General features: G+C 35.7%; 2 protein-coding genes and 1 long non-coding RNA gene across 10 annotated transcripts in view; 1 reads left to right on the top strand and 2 right to left on the bottom strand.

Annotated features, from left to right (window-relative positions):
* LOC147838080 (uncharacterized) overlaps positions 1-19854 on the bottom strand; it is a 982747-nt gene that overhangs the window by 31434 nt on the left and 931459 nt on the right. The gene's annotated exons all lie outside the window — the stretch shown is intronic.
* LOC141380743 (uncharacterized) lies at positions 1556-10227 on the bottom strand. 3 transcript variants are annotated; one of them, XM_087309810.2, is made up of 2 exons: positions 10065-10227; positions 1556-9715 (listed from the first exon to the last, which is right to left on the bottom strand). In XM_087309810.2, the coding sequence occupies exon 2, from the start codon at positions 9410-9412 to the stop codon at positions 3236-3238; it is 6177 nt and encodes a 2058-aa protein (XP_087165936.1). In that variant the 5' UTR covers positions 9413-9715; positions 10065-10227; the 3' UTR covers positions 1556-3235. The 3 variants fall into 3 exon arrangements, 1 of the variants encoding a protein (XP_087165936.1); XR_015525171.2 differs by having other exon boundaries at positions 1880-2413; positions 2971-10227; XR_015525172.2 differs by having other exon boundaries at positions 1893-2413; positions 2688-10227.
* Positions 12172-19854, top strand: part of rsu1 (Ras suppressor protein 1) — an 83720-nt gene continuing 76037 nt past the window's right edge. For 3 of the 6 annotated variants that reach the window (XR_015525198.1, XR_015525197.1, XM_087309860.1), the window contains exons 1-3: positions 12172-12329; positions 17021-17132; positions 19727-19777. Coding sequence is in view for 2 of the 6 variants with exons in the window: in XM_087309860.1 (XP_087165986.1) it covers positions 12312-12329; positions 17021-17132; positions 19727-19777 (181 nt within the window). In the remaining 4 variants the exon portion in view is untranslated. Of the gene's footprint in view, positions 12330-16754; positions 16885-17020; positions 17133-19726; positions 19778-19854 lie in introns of those variants that run through there. The other 3 variants (XR_015525199.1, XR_015525200.1, XM_087309861.1) reach the window with 1 other exon arrangement.

Raw genomic sequence — 19854 nt, 5'->3', positions numbered from 1 at the left:
GCATATGTTTTTTATAGTAAACACAGATATCTTAATATTTTGTTCCACAATCATTGTAGGATTAACAAATTAAAATCAGCCATCAGCAGTAATATTGTCTATCAATCACACGTACATGTTTCTACAATTAGCAAAATATGAACCTATAGTTGTAATTACAATGTAACAAAACAGTTAAAACAATGAACAACACATACAGTGTCCAATCATTGTAGCATCAACAAATTGAAATTAGCCATCGGTTATCATATTGTCTATCACTTACAAGTACCTTTTTATATATGTTTATATGTTGTAAATGAATTTATATAACTATTTGTGATCATAATTTCAGTAGTTTATTTTTTTCTGTGAATGTAAATATCTTAATATCTTGTTTTACAATCATTGTAGGATCAACAAATTAACACCAGACATCAGTAATATTATTGTCTATAACTTACAGAAATTTGTGGAGAAATATATGGTGTAAAATAATTTAAATGAAAATTTACGACCATATTTTTTTTAGTGTATGATTTTCACAGTGAATGTAAATAACTTAACTTCTTAATGTGCAATCATTGTAGGATCAACAAATTGCTATCAGACATCAGTAATAATATTATCTATCACTCACAAGTACCTTTTGAGAAATATATGTCATTAAAAAATTATATAAATATTTGTGTGAATATTTACTGTAGTGTGTTTTTCAGTGTGAATGTAAATATCTTGTTTCACAATAATTGTAGCATCAACAAACCATTATCGGACATCAGCAGTAATATTGTCTATCACTCACAAGAAGCTTTTCATAAATATATGTTGTAAATAAATTTATATTGATAATTATAAGCATATTTTCCACAGCATATGTTTTTTTATAGTAAACACAGATGTCTTAATATGTTATTGTGAAATCATTGTAGGATAAAGAAATTAATATCAGACATCAGTCATAATATTATCTATCACTCACAAGTACTTTTAGAGAAATATATGGTGTAAAACAAATTCATTAATATTTATCATCATAATTGCTGTAGTGTGTCTTTTTCATAAATGTAAATATCTTAATATCTTGTTTGTAGCGTCAACAAACTATTATCAGACATCAGCAGTAATATTGTCTATCACTCACAAGAAGCTTTTCATAAATATTTAATGTATATTAATTTATATTAAAATTTGTGTGCATAATTTCTGCAGTGTGTGTTTTTAATGATTGTAAATATGATAATATCTTGTTTCAAAATCATTGTAGGGTCAGCAAATAAACATCAGGCATCAATAATTATATTGTCTATCACTAACAAGCACATTTTGATAAATATATGGTTTGCATTAATTTATATTTATTTTTATGTGAACAATTTCTGTAGTGTGTGTTTTTCATTGTAAATGTAAAAATCTTAATTTCCCAATGTCCAAATGTTGTAGGAGCAACAAATTAAAATCAGACATCGTTAATAATATTATCTATGACTCACAAGTAGCTTTTCATAAATATATTTTGTAAAAAAAACTATATTGATAATTATAAGCATTTTTTCCTCAGTTTTTTTTTCATGGTAAATGCAGATATCCTAATATCTTGCTTTACAATTATTGTAGGATCAATAAATTAATATCAGACATCAATAATTATATTATCTATCACTCACAAGTACATTTTCATAAATATATGTTGTAAAATAATTTATATTAATATTTGTGTGCATATTTTCTGTAGTGTTCATTGTGGATGTAGATGTCTTAATTTATTTAAGTCCAACCATTGTAACATCAACAAATTAACATCAGAAATCAATAATTATATTATCTATCACTCACAAGTAGCTTGTCATAAATATATCTTGTATATGAATTTATAAGAATATTTATAAGCATATTTTTATAGTATTTTTCTTGCATTTCAAAACAAGTTTATTTAAAAAGCACACTTCATACACAATGATAATTGAAGAATAAATCCATTACATCTCCTATTTCATCATTTTATCATGCAATTTCATTGATTACAAACACAAATCACAAAAGGTCTGCTGGTCTTCCTATTGCAGCTCTATATTGACACATGGGACATGAAACAAACATTGGCAAGAATCTCACTTAATATGTAATGAAAGTACAACCTATTACATTACCATGTAATATGTGGCAATTATGTATAAAAATATTGTGCAAGTACATGCAAGTAAAAAAAAAAACATTCCAAAGTGAATAATAGCATTGTAAATCCCCAAATGCATAGATTCTCATTTTGGACTCTTTCGTCCACATGAGCCGCACTCATTTCATGACACTGTTATTTGCTGTCTTGAAAATATTTCTTTATTCACATGTACTTCAGCAGAGTAACATTTTAAAGGAGGGAGCCAGTGGTGAAGTTCACAAGTCTCAATCTGGCCATCTTTTGCTTGCGTACAATCTGTAAATAATTAGGAAAAAGAAGAGGGGAAAAAACATATATAATTATTCATATTACACATGAACATGTATACTTGTGTAAAGTGTATATACATTAATCATAACTCAAAAATCAGTGTATAAAATTACTATTCTATACTAATATACTATTTTAAATTACTAAGTCTGTGTTTCTAAATGTTTTATGTTTTTAAATAGTTTTAATATAATGTATACATAAACATGTCTGTGATATATTGTTTGCAGATGATTTTATTAAGATTTAGTAGGCTTACTATTGACAGTGAACGTTAGCAGCTTGATTTTACAAACTGATAGTTTGTAGACGGTCCCTCAAAAAAGCGATGACGTCACCTCCTTCATAGAGGTAAGCGTGTTTTTCTACTCCTTTAAAACGCTGAGTTTGACAGAAAAGTGTGGTGTACATTTTGCTCATAATCGACTACAACGGTAAATAATTGAATTTGGATTCTTTACTTGCTGATTAACAAACTTATTGAACGCAGAGGTCGGAATGTGCGAATATAAAACCAACTTTACTTCTATGCATGCACTTGCCATGTGAGTTTTTTTTTCTTTCCGCATTCACTCGGCACTTCCCGTATCTCCTCGGCACTTCCCGTATCTCCTCGGCAAGTTCCGTATCTCCTCGGCAAGCTCCGTCAGCCAATTGCTTCCGCCAAACACTTTCAGTTTCGTTAGTTCCGCCTAATTCCTCCATGCATTGATTCGTATGAAGTCCAAATTCGCGATTTGACTTTACACCTCCCACTTGAACTACTGGTTCTTTGAACCCAAGTTGTTCACAGAATTTAGTGCGTGTTTAGTGCTGTTCCTCTATAGGTATTAAGACAACTAAACGTCTTACGTCTCTGTGGAGGATAGTCGCAGGGATTCTGTCAGTCAACTTTTTGGTTGTGACTTTGGCTTTAGCAGGCTTTACGTTTGAGACTGGGTAGCTTGTGAAGACTTTAACATTCACATCTCTGACAATACCTTTGTCATCAGCATTGACTTGGATGACTCTGGCCAACTTGTACTGACTCCTCAGTGCATTTTGGTCTGCTAACCAGACGACATCTCCAACAGCAACATTCCTTTCCTTGGTGTGCCATTTGTTTCTTACAAACAAGTTTGGCCCTGCTAACTGACTCCATTTCCTCCAGAATTTGTTAACTTCTCCTTGGATGACTTTTAATCTTTTATAAGGATAGCCAACAAAATCAAAGTCACCTGGATCTCCCTTTGGTCCAGATCTTCCTAACAGGAGAGAGTTGGGAGTGACATATTCTACACAATCCTCTCTGCTCTGCGTCCTTGCATCAATAGGCCTCTCATTAGCCAGGTTAGCTGCCATATAAAGGAATGTTTGAAATTCGCTCCAAGTGAAAACACCATCACCTCCCAAGTTGTGAAGGGCTCGCTTTACTATGCGAACAGCGGCCTCTGCTGCTCCGTTCCTGTGAGGAGAACTTGCAGGATGGATCTTCCAAACCCATTCAGTTCCGTGTTTAGCAGCTTTTTCCTCTAGCTCAGATGTTTCTAACTTGTCCAGGAACTTGTAGAGTTCTGTGAGAGCAGGTTTAACTCCGATAAAATTTGAGCCAGGGTCGGACCATAATTTTCTTGGATGACCCCTCAAAGCCGTGAATCTTTGGTAGGCTAGCATAAACCCTTCAGCAGATTGGTCACTCACAATGTCAGTGTGTATCGCTCTAGATGCCATACAGCAGTAAACGATTCCCCAAACTTTGAGATGTACTCGCTTCCTCACTTCATCCTTTACTATGTATGGTCCAAACAGGTCTAAAGTTGTGTATTCAAAGGGTGCTGCTGGTTCTGTCCTTTCAGGAGGAAGGTCTGCCATGATTTGCTCACATCTCTTTGCTCTTGCCTTCCTGCAGATCACACAGCTGTCTACAACTTTCTTGGCTAGTCTCCGACCTTTAATCACCCACGCCTTTTTCCTCATTCTTAGAAGTGTCCCTGCTACCTCCTCATGATTTGCACTGTGGGCTTCTCGGGCTAATAACATGGACACCCATGCACTACAAGGTAATATTGGGACTGCAATCTTTTCTTCATTAAAGATCTGTATTCTTCCACCACAAACCAAGAGTCCTGAATTTTCTCTATACACAGCCAGTCTGCTAAGTGTAGTGTCGGGAAAAGTCACACCCTGTTGAGCAGCTAGAAAGAGTTCTTTCAGAATATACTCTTCCTCTTTCACAGTCAGCATGGTTTGTTTGATCTTGTTTTGCAACACTTCTTTTCTTTTTCTCTCATTTGAGTCCTGATCCCTGAATCCTAGCCACTTCTTTACAGCACGCCAAACCCAGCCGATGACTCTGACTAGCTTGGTTAAATTGCTGTATTTTTCCTCATCCACTAGTTTCTTAATAATTAAGTCACGAGGTGTTCCTTTTGGTAAGTTTGGTCTTTTTCCATTTTCACCAGAGTCAGAAACAACATTGATTGAATCACCAAGGATTGAAACTTCAGGAATTCCTTTACCTGCTTCTGCCAGGTCCCTCTTTGTTTGAGATCTTGTCAGAACTGCTGAGAATGTTTTCCGTTGAAGTCTGTTAACATTCTCCTTGGCATCAGCAGCAACCTCAGCAGCTGATTTCTTTGGCCACTCCTCTACTGAATATCTGAGGAATTGTGGTCCCTCCTGCCATTCGGACTCTTCAGCAAGATCTTCAGGAGTGCCTCCTCTAGTAATGATGTCAGCGATATTGACATCCCCTGGTATCCACCACCAGTCACTTACTGATCCAGACTTTTGGATTTCTCCAACTCTATTTGCAAAGAAAGTTTGGTAGCCATAGCTATCACGTTGAATTGCCCCCAGCACCGTTTGACTGTCTACCAGGTGAAACCAGCGCTCCACTTTCATCCGCCCATGCTTTTCAAAGTACTTCCTGAGTCGTGCAGCGAAAACTGCACCGCAGATTTCAGCCTTCACAGCATCTCCTTTCTGGTCTAGTGGTGTTAGTTTTGCTTTAGATTCAACTAGTCTGACGTCTATCCCCTGGTCTGTATTCCATCTTAGGTACAATACAGCTCCATATGTTTTATCACTACCATCTGAGAAAGTGATTCCCCAGGGTTTTCCTTTCCAGCCAGGAGGTGTAAGACTTCTGTGGAACTTGACCTGATTAAGCTGCACATATTCCTCAAATAATCTGATAGCTTCTTCCCTGAGGTTTTCAGAAAGTGGCATGTCCCATGTCTCGCGGGTTAGACTCCCCTTTCCTGTCTCTTGGAAAGCTTTCCTGACAAGAATTGCACCCTTCTGTTTGGCAGGAGTGACAAGACCAACTGGGTCATAGAGGCCAGCAACTTGGCTTAACAGGTGCCTTCTGGTCAAAGGGTTTGGTGTTCTCAGTCTCACCTCACTTTTTAAGAGGTTCTGACCCGTTCTCATTTTCTTCTTTCTTACTGAGAAATTAATGGAAGCCATGATGTACAGCTTATCCTCCTCTACCAAGTACCCTGTGCCCAAAGCCTTGTTGTCTTCATCTCGTAGCTGGTTTGGTAGTATGATTGTTTTAGATTGAGAGACTGATTCTTTTGGAACTTGACTTGGATCAACCACTTCATTCCTCCCACTTTGCTCCGACCGAACCCATGGTTTCAGTGCAAATCCGCCAGCTGCTAGAATCTCCTCTAGCCCATTTGTTATCTCTTTCAGTCTCTCCTGGCTATTATGGGATGTAAGGATGTCATCCACATAACTGTCCTCCTCAAGGACTCTGCACTCTTCTTTTAAATGAGCAAACTTTGCCAGCCTAGCTGTCTCACGCATAGCTAACTGTGCAATGCATCCAGCAGGACGATCTCCAATGTTAACTCTAGTGATAGCGTACTCACTTATTTCTTCGTCTTGAGTGTCTCTCCAGAGAAATCTGTGAAGATGAACCTCACGCTCTTCCAGCCACACTGAATTGTACATCTTTTTTATGTCTCCAAGAGCAGCAAATACTCCCTTCCTGAATCTTAGCAAGACAGCTCTGATTGGGTTGAGTACATCTGGTCCTTTTAACAGAAGATCATTCATGCTTAGCCCTTTGAATTTCTGACTACTGTTCCAGACAAGTCGCACTGGAGTGGTAGTTGAATGCGGATTTGGTGCTACCAGGTGACTAACATACCAAACAGGTCCCTTCCATTCCTCAATTACTTGTTTAGTAAGCTTTGTTGCTGCACCTCTTTTCAACATGTCATGGACTTGAGCTGCATAAATGTCCTGCCATTCTGGTACCTTTTTCAGTTGCTTTTCTGTTCTGAGGAAAGCAGCTTCTACTCCACTTCTGTTGTAAGGAAGTGTAGCTGGGTCCTGAATCCATGGATACTTTGTATCCCAGTGTGGAGCTGTGCTGTGGGTATCCATTTCAACATATGTGAGACCCTCTCTTATAATCTCTAGTTCTCTTTCTTCTGCTAGGGTCATCTCCTTCCCTCCAGGCTGACAGTTTCCACAGCGACATCCTCCACATTTTGGCTCACAAGCTGTGCCAATACTATCCCATTTCCACCAGTCAATAAACTCTCTGTTGCTTGCTAGTGAACTTCTTGGGCTCTTTCCCTCTTTGACAATATCAGTAATTGCTGGTCTTTCTGCTTTTTCTATGATTTCTTCATACCTGGCTGCAGCTGTTCTCATGGACCGAGCAAAATGTGTTTTGGACTCGTATGCAGCCATATCCACCACTTCAAACAAATCAGGGTGTGCTCCAGCCACTGTTTTCCCCAGCGGGCTGTCCCACAGGACAAGATCCCCAACAATCTTCACTCTTTGTGGAGCGAGTCTGCCCTCTCGGTGACTGATGAGGAGATCTATTTTTCCTGGTCTTTTCAGTTCTTCTAATTCCACCTCTGGAAAGAATTCTCTAAGTTTCTCTTGACTTACGATTCTATGAACTTTGGCAATTTCTTCCAAACCATAGCAGATCAACTGATGAGCCTTCACTGTCCCCTCAGGAGTTTTGACTCTAATCCTGAGAAGGTATCTATTTGTGCTTACTCTGATCGCCATCTTGCCAACTCCATGAACCACTAGAGTGATTTTTTCACCTCTCAGCTTAAGTCTTTCAGCAGCTTCATGGGTGATATAGTTTGTATCAGAAGCCAGATCTATCAAAGCGCCAATCTTCTGTCCTGCATTCGTGGTTACTTCCATCAGCATCATGATAACAGGAAGCTCCTTTAATCCACTTTTGCTGACCAATCCCTGCTGGTCATTTCCTGAGCAGTTTATCATCTTAACTTTGTTGGTAAATGCTTTTTTGCATTTCTCAGCCAATTCTGGAGAAAGTTCAGCCAGGAAATGTTCCTGCTCTGCAGTCAATCCACTTCCTTTTCTACTATCTTTACTGATGGTTTTCCCTTCATTCAGGTTCTTGAGGTCCCATTTTGGACAGAGGAAGTAATGGTGGTCTGAGAAGTCTCCTTTTTTGCAATCTTTGTTTCTGCAAAGGTAGTTATCACTGCACCTGCTGTCATCCTCATGAACTCCCAAGCACTTTTTGCATGCTCCTAGTTTCCTGATGATAGATTTCTTCTCTGTCAGCTTCAAGTCTTTAAATTTTCTGCAGAAGAAAATCCTGTCTCTATGTTTCTCTGCCCCACACACGATGCAACCAGCTTCTGTGGAGTCTTTCTTTGTCGTTCTAGTAAAAGCGTAATTCTTTTCAAATTTTCTTTCTGGCTTTTCCACTCTTTCTGAGATCCTAAGTTGTTCCAGCCTTTCAAGCACTTCTTCCTGTTTCTGAAGGAATTGTAACAGCTCATCAAAGTGTTTGTCTGGTGTGATGTTATTTGCAGGATCTGTCATATATACGAGCCATTCTCTTTTCAAGAGTTCAGGTAACTTGCTTTCGATGGATTTTATCACAAGAGGATTCTTCATTGCTCCAACGTTTCCAAGATCTGTGAGATCAGCCAAGGCTTTTTCCACCATTTGGATTAATTCTATTACCCTTCTTGGTTGGTTTCCTCTCAAAGCTGGCATTTTCTCTAGTTCCTCTACAATTTCCATGGCAATTGTAATTTTGTTACCGTATCGGTTGTCTAACACCCTGAATATGTCATCAGCAGTGTTGTAGGAAGACAATCTGAGCTCTTTTGCGATTCTGTCATCCACGCTATCCACTAACTGAATCTTTTTCACTTCAACAGACCCAGTGGGCTCACCTTGCTTCTGGAGATTTTCCCAGTCTCTCTTCCAACGATAGTAATCTCTCTTAATACCAGTGAATTTAGGTAGACTTGTTGGTTTAATTTTTACCACTGGCATGATCTGTCCTGCAGGTACCATTATGTTTGGATTGTTTGTCATACTCGTGTCTAATGCTTGTGTATCTTCAGCAGCTCTTCGTGCCCAAGCGAATTCAGCTTTTCTTGATTCAAGCTCATTGCTACACTCTTTCAGTTTGCGAACATGACTTTCAAGATCCTTTCTCTCAGGTGCTGGAATCCATCTTTCCCATTTTAGCAAAGTTACAGTTGCCTCTTTCACCAGTCTCATCGAGAGCTCCAGTTGCACTTCATAACTTTCATATCCAGTGCCATCAACAGGCATAGCGGCTGTGCGATCGCAGGCTTTTTCAGCTGCTGAAATTGTGGTTAACACATCACTTTGTCCATATCTTCGCCAGAGATTATCTTGTACTATCTCAGTTACTTCGTCAAACTTTGCATTACATTCTTCCACAGCTTTCTTAAAGTCAGCTTCTTGCTGTGCTGAAAGTTGTACCTCTGCACCATCTTCTGTAGCTTCAATCTCTGCTATTAATCCAGCTTTATAGTCATCATTAGTTTCAAACACTTTTCTTGCTCCAGAAGAAAGCTTTTTAAATTCTTCTTTTAGCTCTGATTCTATAAGTCGGTGTGCTTCTCTACAGAGAAAGTTAGCTTGTTTGGTAAAGCTACTTTTTGCAGTGGTTCTTTCCTTTTTTAGCTGTTTAACTGATTTTCCTAATGCTTCCTCAGCCATTTTCCTTGAATTTTTCTTTCACTTGGTGTCAGCAGAACTTTGTCTTTGGACGTCACAAAGCCGTTGATCTTTATGTCCAGCTGCTACACTCTTGGTTATCAACTGTCGAGTTCTTATGGGTTACACACACCAGTATCTGCTTCTAACTCGAAAGAGCTTCAGCCAATAACAGGGGACACAGGGAACAACTCCAAGGCTTTTCAGCTTTTGTATTTTAACTTTCAGTTTGCCCAATAATACAATACTGTAGCGCTTGAACAGTAGTAGCGATACCAGTAGCAGCGATAGCAATAGGTTGATAACCTTAGAAAAGGAACAAAATATATAAAATATACATTATTCGCAATACTGACTTAAACAAACACAATGTAATATAAATAAAGACAGTTCCTTCACAAATTTTGTCTCAGCATTATTAATTTGCATATCAAAATAATACTTCCCAATATTAATGCAAGCACCCCACTTTACATAAACCATTCACATAAATGAACAGCATGATTAACTTAATATTGTGCACAAAGTATTATAATGCACAAAATAATGAACTACAGTGCAACAAAATAGTAGCTGTCTTTTATATTGCACATATATTATGAATAAGGCAATGCATGTGGCAGTCCTTGTAATTAGAAAAAGTCAATTCTCATACCATCAGTGTCCCTGAGATGACCAAATGCTGATGTGCCTTCCCTTCCTTACTCACTGCAGCTTAAAACTTTCTGCATGCAATCGTGAAAGTTTATTAATGCAGCGATCGCGTTCTTCAGCTTTCACATCGCGTCTGCATGCATGCACTTGCCATGTGAGTTTTTTTTTTCTTTCCGCATTCACTCGGCACTTCCCGTATCTCCTCGGCACTTCCCGTATCTCCTCGGCAAGTTCCGTATCTCCTCGGCAAGCTCCGTCAGCCAATTGCTTCCGCCAAACACTTTCAGTTTCGTTAGTTCCGCCTAATTCCTCCATGCATTGATTCGTATGAAGTCCAAATTCGCGATTTGACTTTACAGGCTTAGTCCCTTTATTAATCCGGGGTTGCCACAACGGAATGAACCGCCAACGTATCCAGCAAAGTTTTACGCAGCGGATGCTCTTCCAGCCGCAACCCATCTCTGGGAAACATCCACACACACATTCTCACACACACACTCATACACTACGGACAATTTAGCCTACCCAATTCCCCTGTACCACATGTCTTTCGACTGTGGGGGAAACCGGAGCACCCGGAGGAAACCCACGCGAAGGCATTAATTTATATGATTTAAAGTCATGTTTTTATTTAAATAATTTTCATTCATTTATTTCATGTAGTTTAATATTTATTTTTTAACATTCCTTCATTCATTTTCTTTTTGACCTAGTCCCTTTATTATTCAGGGGCCGCCACAGCAGAATGAACCGCCAACTTATCCAGCATTTGTTTTACGCTGCGGATGCCCTTCCAGCCGCAACTCAACACTGGGAACACCCACACACTCTCACATTCTCACACATACACTATGGCAAATTTAGCTTATTCAATTCACCTCTAGCGCATGTCATTGGATTGTTGGGGAACCCGGAGAAAACCCACACCAACACGGGGAGAACATGCAAATTCCACTCAGAAATGCCAACTCTCTCAGCCGGGGCTCGAACCAGCAACCTTCTTGCTGTGAGGCGACCGTGCTTTAAAATAAATTAGGAAATTACCTATAGAAACTTTAACTTTCAGCCCAAGGCTCTCAATATTTGATTTTTGGCCCTTCATAAGTAAAAGTTTGGGCACCCCTGTGATAGAATAACCAATGTTTTCATTTATTGTGCTTAATTATAAATTACATCATTCAAAATTCTAACAATCCAGAAAGTATTCATAGTGCATCACGTCCACACATATGGACAACACAATATCTATATCAAGTCATTTTAGCATGTCAAAGTCACATTTATTATAATAAAATATATTCCAAGCAAAAAAATTGTGGCTAGTGAAAATGGCAAGTGGCTAGTAATGTTGGAAATCTACTAGCAGCCACAGTGGCTAGTGATCAACAAAGTTAATGTTAAGCCCTGCTTCTTTACATGTGATTTTTCAGCTTTTTTTATTTTTAATAAATTTGCAACAGTTTTAAAAACTCCTTTTTCACATTGTCATTATGGGGTATTGTGTCTAAAATGTTGAGGAAATAAATTAATTTAATCCATTTTGGATTAAAGCTGTAACATAAACAAATGTGGAAAAAGTGAAGCGCTATGAATACCTTCTTGAGGCACTGTACATCATACATCAGTAAAGAATAATGTTAATATACAGCAATAAAAACACAACATCCACATCTAATCCAGACAAACGGCTCATATTCAATAATACGCTGGTGGTCTGCAGTGCTGGTGGTACAGTGAGTTCTTCAGGCACATAACTCGAGAGCACCTCATAAATCACGCACAACCTCCACACATACCTTCATTCCTGCTTTGATCAAGTGCAAGTGCTCATAGCTCTTTATGTGTGGATTCGAATAAAACACACACCTCCCGATACCCTCATGCCATGTCCGAAGGTTTCCGCTCTCCGCTGGCACATGCTCCAGAGTGTTAGTTAAAGATTTTACAACATAAACAAAGCCTTGGCCCAGGAATCCAGAACTCTCGCTCTGCAAAGCAAAGTTCACCCATGCTGAAGCATCTGTTGCCACTCACCAAATATAATCAAGCCTATAAATAGAGCCACTGTTTTTCAGACCCCCGAAGAAATGATCAGCCCTGCAGAAAACAGACACAGAGCGAGAGCAACAGGCGAAAGGAGGACCAGGATACTGTGCAGGGCGATAGGAACCCAAGCATTGCTCATGTCCTGCAGAAGGAGACGAAGAAGACTTTTATTGCTCTTCCAGCTTCTGTAGACGTCTGAATAATGTGTCTCCCTTGCAAGGTGCGTGATAGCTGGGGATCTGGGGGAGGCAATAAGACACCTGCTGGATTCAGTAATGTTATATTCAATCAGATGATCAGTGAACAAGATGGATAAGTACATTTTCTCTCATGTATTTTGAATGGTTTTTAAAGAAATTGAGTATATTTCTGGTTTATTTAACTACAGTTTAGTGTGCAATAGTCTTAGGCCGCCAGGTACATTTGTTGTTTTAGTGGGGCTATAATGACAACCCATTATATATTAATTCTTATTTTCTTTATTAAAATACAACCAGAAAATACAGGTTCTAGTTTTTATTCCTGGGTATAATTGTTTGACATATGAAAAAAAGAGTTAGAGAAAGATGAAAGAATGAATGAACTATACTGGAGTTTCTGTCTTGGTTTGATCTGCATTTCTGCAATTCTGTTGTCAGTATCGCCTGAATTGATGGGGTTGTGAATGCTGAGAGGTACAGACAGGTTTTAATTCGTCATGCAATTCCTACTAGAAGACATCTAATGTGTAATAGTTTTATATTTCGGCATGATGATCCCAAACACACTGCCAAAGTAATGACTTTATATTTGAAGAGATAAACAGCTAAAGAAACAAAGACAGTCACGAAATGGCCCCGACAGTGTCCAGACCTGAATATTATATAGGCAGTGTGAGATTCATCTGGAGAGAAAAGAAAGATAAAACAGGCTAAATCTAAGATGAAGAGTTAAGAATGCTGAAAAATGCTTGATATTAAGCAGAACATAACTTCAGAAAAGGCTCAACAAAAAAAGTTCTCAAGAGGTCACGTTAAACAGTCTTTTGATGAGAGTCTTTGGATTTTTATTATCGAGTTCAATGGCAAATACATCTAAGTGCCATGATTCATTCATTTTCTTTTCGGCTTAGTCCCTTTATTAATCAGGGGTCACCTCAGCGGAATGAACCGTCAACTTATCCAGCATATGTTTTATGCAGCGGAACCCCTTCCTGTTGCAACACATCACTGGGAAACACCCATACACCCTCAATCACACACATACACTACGGACAATTTAGCTTATCCAACTCACCTATAGTGCATATCTTTGGATTTGTGGGTATGAAGGAAATGCACGCAACAATGCTGTAAGGCGACAGCGCTACCCCATTGCCAAGTGCCTTGATATTTTATGTAATATATCAAATATTTCCTTGTTTTTTTAATTTTATTTATTTATTTATTTATTTTTTACATTTATTCATGATAGTTATTTGTGGTGGTATCAAACTTACTCATGTAGCAAAGAATTGCGGCAAAGATTTGTCATAAAACTGGCACAGCAGGCTTTTGTTTGGCTCTGGGATACAGTGGCCCGGGTTTCGCAGAGGTAACAACGTCTTTAGGGCAGCACACAAGACTTGGGCAAGATATCAAATGTAGTATTTGGCCCAGATGTCACAAATTGATATGTGGGCCACATAAGTTTGGCCTATGTTGAAAAAATACATTTAATATATTTTTGAGTAAAGAAAAAATTTTAGCAATTTGGTCGCTTCGAGAGGAATTTTAATTTTAAATAAATTTCATTGCAGTCGTGACACACCAACATCAGTTATGGCAGATAACTCTGATCTCACAAGGAAACGTAAGTACGTAAATTTTTTTCAGTTTAGTGGCTATTTCGTACGAGTTCAGTCGTACGAAAATGTACGATTTTAAAAAGGAGGCATGGCATCCAACCCCACCCCTAACCCCAACTGTCATTGGGTGATGAGAAAATCGTACTAAATTGTACGAATTAGATTGTACAAATTCATACGAATTAGTCACTAAATCAAAAAGTTGCAAATTGCCGTGAGATTGTGTTGGTTATGGATAGGGCCAGACGGAATCTGCGGACATTTTTTGCTATTTGTGTGGAGAATTTTGTAAAAAAAAAATCTGCAGATTTATGCGGAATTATTTTGGGAGTATTGTAGCTAAAACTTAATATATGAAGGAAAAATAAAACCTTTTAACTTTTATTTAATGTTTAGAATGCAAATCTAATTAGATCCACTTAATTGGTAAACAAAGCAAGTCTCATATAAATTATCTACTAAAAGACAGAAAATATTACAAACTGTATTGTAAATAAATCATATGAACATTTTAATATTACTATTAATATATCACAATAATATTTGTGAAATTAATTTAAAAACTGAATAAATATAAATTTGCACACATTTACACAAGTAAATACGTGGACTCAATGATGGGCTAAAATTCTTTGTAAATCTGTGGATTTTTGCCCTCGCAGATTCCGTATGTGCCTAGTTATGTGTTATTACCTTGACTGAGACTTGGCCCAGATATGGTCCATGTTTGGCCTTTGTATAGAAGCCAGACCTGGTCTAATCATTTACCGTAACTTACTGTGGCATGTGGGCCAAGCAAAAGCTGATTGTGTGGGCCAGATCTGGACTACAGAAATTTTGCTTTGTGGGAAGGTTTTCAATAATTTATTACAACAGCAATAAAAATACAATAATGTGTAATATTTTTACACATTACAATGTAATGCCCTGTGCTAGTATATTGCATAATAAAATGGAACGGAACATAAAAAAACTCATCAAGTCTATTTACAATTAATAAAACCCATAAGAACTCATAAGAATGTTTTTTTTTTTAAATCTTTTTAAGAGTCTGCATAATGTGAAAAATGTTGTAAAAAGGTGAAGAGCTCTGTTTTTTTTATATACAATTGAAATCAAAATTATTAGCTCCCCTTTAGATTGTTTTTTATTTTTTAAATATTTCCCAAATGATGATTAACAGGGCAAGGAAATTTTCACAGTATGTCTGATAATATTTTTTCTTCTGGAGAAAGTCTTATTTTAAATTTTTAAAAAAATCATTTTAAGGTCAAGATTATTAGCCTCTTTAAGCTAGATTTTTTTTGATAGTCTACAAAACAAACCATCATTATATAATAACTTGCCTAATTACCATAACCTGCCTAATTAACCTAGTTAAGCCTTTAAATGTCACTTTGAGCTGTATAGAAGTGTCTTTAAAAATATCTAGTAAAATATTTTTTACTGTCATCATGGCAAAGATAAAATAAATCAGTTATTAGAAATGAGTTTTTAAAACTATTATGTTTAGAAATGTGTTGAAAAAATCTCTTCATTAAACAGAAATTGGGGAAAAAATAAACATAATTTATTTTTTTTAACCTTTATTATATAAGACAGTAGAGATGAGACAGTAATCCATGGAGAGCAGAGAGACTCATAAAGTCAAGCAATCAAATCAAAGAAGTCAATATATAACATTTGTAACCACAATTATGTCAAATGTTATCTTTGCGTTATTAAAATTCAGCGTTAGTAAATTCAGCTAGAACACTATTCCACACGTCTCTTTATTTATTTTATAATTATTTTTACTGGTTTTTATTATTTGGAAAGGACAGTAGAGGTTGCAGACAGGAAAGTATCAGGAGAAGAGAGAAGGGAAGGGTCGGCAAAGGACCTTGAGTTGGGAATCGAATTCAGGTCAACGTGAGTACCATAAGGCTAAATGTTAGCACACTAAACCACTAGGCTATTGGCGCAGACTCTTTTTTTCTTTAATACATGTTTTGATTATTATTTTTTAAATAATGCATTAAACAACACATACATGACAACATGGTAAACAAAATAATGCCAGGGTGATAAAAGGTAAATAATAATAACAGCGCAAAAAATAAATAAAACAAACACAAAAAACAAGAGTACAAATAATTAAACAAAATTGCTACAATTACAAACAAGCAGGAACTTTACATTAATCAAAGATTTTAAAAATAAAACTAGAGCACACATAGACCGTTTTAATGGCCTTTCTATTAGCTCTATGCTTAATAGTGCAAAAGTAATTATAAAACAAAGTAGCACAGGGCTTTTTTGTTGGAAAATTTACACTTATAAATATGAAACTTAATCAACTAAATAAATAGATTAATAACAAAAACTTCGTTATTCAAGGTATCATAATTAAAATATCCAAAAATTACGTTTTCAAAATGTAAATTACAATTAAACAGTACCTTTTTTTTTTAAAATAAAGACAGAATCATCATACCAAAGCTTTTTAACATAACCATAGTGCCAAAAGATGTGGGGTACAGTTTCCAAATGCAAAGAACAAAAAGAGCAATTTATATCAATATCCTTTTTAAATTTACTGAGGAAATGTTTAACCGGATAATTCCACACGTCTCTCCTATCCTTTTCTGATGATTGACCACGGAATCAGCACAAATACAGTGGCGCTCGTTCTGATTGGTCGTACTTGTTACTTTAATCAACGACTGCGTCGATTTTCTAGCAGTTGATTGGACAATAGAAAAGAGTTCTGCCTGACATTCTTTTCCTCTCCAGACCCCGGAAATACCCTTTTATGGATGGAATGTGAGACTTTTACGCACCTACTATCAACTTCCGGTTGGGTGTGAGCGTTTTCTTGTTTCAGAAATATCTATTTTTATTGCCCGTAGGGCTTGGATTTTTGTTTACAACTTTTTCCTGTGTGTTTGCGTATTTTCCGTACAACTAGGTAAATATCGGGGGAGCTCTTTGTCTGCTTTTAATGGCTGGATTTGAGCCGCTATACGATGCCAAAGTGGCAAAACTAATAGTAAGATTGTCTGTGAAGTATGTGGGTCTTTTTAAAATGTAACTTTTATTTGTAGAAAATGTCAAAGTCACTGAAGAAGATCGTGGAAGAGAGTCGCGACAAGAATCTCCCGGAGGTGGACATGTGTGACAGAGGAATATCAAACCTGCTGGATATTCCTGGACTCTGTGAGTGTTCAATCTGTTTAATCTGGATAGTTGACTACTGACAAGTCATTCAAGTTTAAAATGTTATTGTTGAAACGTGTATGGGTCATAAATTGGACTTGTTTACACTGTAAATAAGTGGTAGTCATACTATGTCGTGTCTTTTCCCCTGTTTATTTTGGTCAGTTTTTAAAAATACAAAATTGGCATGTTTACTATAAACGATGGTGTATATAGTACACAAAATGTATCAAAAGTACACACAGGAGAATAAAAAATACAAAATTTGACAATTTACTAAGATATGAAAACAATTAAATCCAGAGAATAAGACATTTAATTATGCATTTCAGTAAAAGAAGTTAAAAATTTCCTATTTACTTAAGATTAAATTGTCAAGATATTAAAACAAAGATTGTTTTTGTTGTTGGTGAGTTTGTATTGTATTAAAAGTACATACAGGAGAATATAAATGAAAAAAATTTGACAGTTTACTAAAATATGAAAGCGTAGAAGACAATTTAATCCAGAGAATTGGACAATTATTTACATATTTCAGTAAAAGTAGTTGCAAATTTTGTATTTTCTAAGGATTGAGATGTCAAGATGTTTAAACAGATTGTTTTGTTGTTGATTTATTTGTATTGTATGTAGTGCACAAAATGATTGAGGTAAAGTAGGTTTTATATTCACACGTTCAGACTTTCAAAAGAAAATGTATCAAAAGTACGCTCTGCAGAATAAAAATGAAAAACGTTGACAATTTACTAAGAAATGGAAAAGTTGAAGAAAAATAGGTCTATAGAGTAGGACATTAAATTATGTATTTCAGTAAAAGTAGTTACAACTTTCTTATTTATTTAAAATTAGAATGTCAGGATATTTTACAATATTTAGACAAACATTGTTTTGTTGTTGGTTAAGTTACATTTGTGGAAATAAAATGTATCAAGAAGATAAATTAGATTCATAACAAAGGAAAACAATGTTGTGTATAGTTCACAAAATGTATCAAAAGTACAACACAGGAGAATACAAAATAAAAAAAAGTTGACAATTTACTAAGATATGAAAACGTTGAAAACAATTTAAACCAGAGAATAAGACGTTCAATTATGTATTTCAGTAAAAGTAGTTGCGCATTTCATATTTACAGAAGCTTGAGATGTTAAGATATTTAAACAGATTGTTTTGTTGTTAATTCATTTGTATTGTATGTAGTGCACAATATGATTGAGGTTAAGTAGGTTTTATATTCACACATTCAGACTTTCACCTTAATAATATAATTTCACAAAAATGTTCATTGTAAATTCTAAATAGTGAAATCGTATTAGCAGTCAATGAATATTAAAGTACAACATTGTTCACAGTCAAATAAATAGTGCTAATGTTTTTTTCAAGTGATATTTACATGTGATGTTCGACCAAACATTTAAAGTACCGTGGTAAACAATATAGGGAGCGTGTCAAAAGTTTTCACTTAATGAATCTGGAAATATAAAATCAACTTTACCCCAATCACAAAATGTATCAAAAGTACACACAGCAGAATACAAATGAATAAAAATTGACAATTTACTAAAAGAAAAAAGTTGAAGAAAATTAGATGCAAAGAATAAGACTTTAAATTATGTATTTTAGTAAAAGTAGTTGCACATTTCGTGTTTACCGAAGATGTCAAGATATTAAAACAAAGATTTTGTTGTTGGTGATGTTGTATTGTATATAGTACACAAGTACACTCAGCAGAATACAAATGGAAAAGGTTTGACATTTTACTAAGATATGAAAAAGATGATTAAATGAATTCAGAGAGTAGGACATTAAGTGATGAGTTTCAGTAAAAGTAGTTGCAAATTTCTTTTTTTTAATGAAGATTAAAATGTTAAGGTATTTTACATAAAAAAACATTGTTTTGTTGTTGGTGAATTTACTTTTGTTAAGAAGAGAAATTAGATTTATAACAAAGGAAATGTTTTTGTAGAGTCACATGTTTTAAAAGTTGTGATCACGACTCAATGATTATATCATCATTGATTAATGTGCCAATTCTTTGAAAACTTTCAGAATATTAAGATTCAGAATGAATAAGAGTTTTTTGTGTCAATTCAACAAAAACAATACATTTTGTATCACTTTTATATTTCCTTATGAAATGTTTAACTAGGTAACATTTGTTTATTCGTTTGACCAATGATAGTTTTACTTTATTAGTGAGAAAATCTTTATCTTTATATAAATTAACTTTGTAAATTAAACTTGATACAGACACCAAAATAGTATGTGCATTTCCAAAAGCATTATAAAAATTCATAGTTTTTATTTTATTTTATACTTTGAAGTAATGATCTTGACTGTAGATGGTTTAAATGAGGGAGAAAATAAAATAAATGTTTGTGCATTTTGTATCAGTCATACATTTCATTATGAATTGTTTAGCTGCTAAATGTACAAATTGTTAATTAATTTAAAAGATAATACTTTTACTTTATTAGTGAGAAAATATTGCTACAAGATCAAAATCTTTCTGATTTAGACTTTAAAGTGTGTATCTACCCTAAGAGTTTTCTGAAATGACAAAGCAAGCATGTATTGTTTTTTTTCTTTTGCAGTCTCTTTGTCCAGTATTACTCAACTGGTCCTGAGCCACAACAAGCTAAGTGGTAAGTCCTTCTTTTATATTACTCTAACAAATATATTTACTAGCAATTTACCTGACCTACAATATATGATGCTTCTT

This window comes from Danio rerio, chromosome 24 (genome assembly GCF_052040795.2).
Source record: "Danio rerio strain M-AB ecotype USA chromosome 24, GRCz13ab, whole genome shotgun sequence".
Classification (NCBI taxonomy): Eukaryota; Metazoa; Chordata; class Actinopteri; order Cypriniformes; family Danionidae; genus Danio; species Danio rerio.
This window is presented reverse-complemented; position numbering and strand designations above follow the sequence as displayed.

Bases quoted from the DNA above. Each gene is read 5' to 3' on its own strand.
- LOC141380743 (XM_087309810.2), bottom strand. From the start codon at position 9,412: ATGGCTGAGGAAGCATTAGGAAAATCAGTTAAACAGCTAAAAAAGGAA.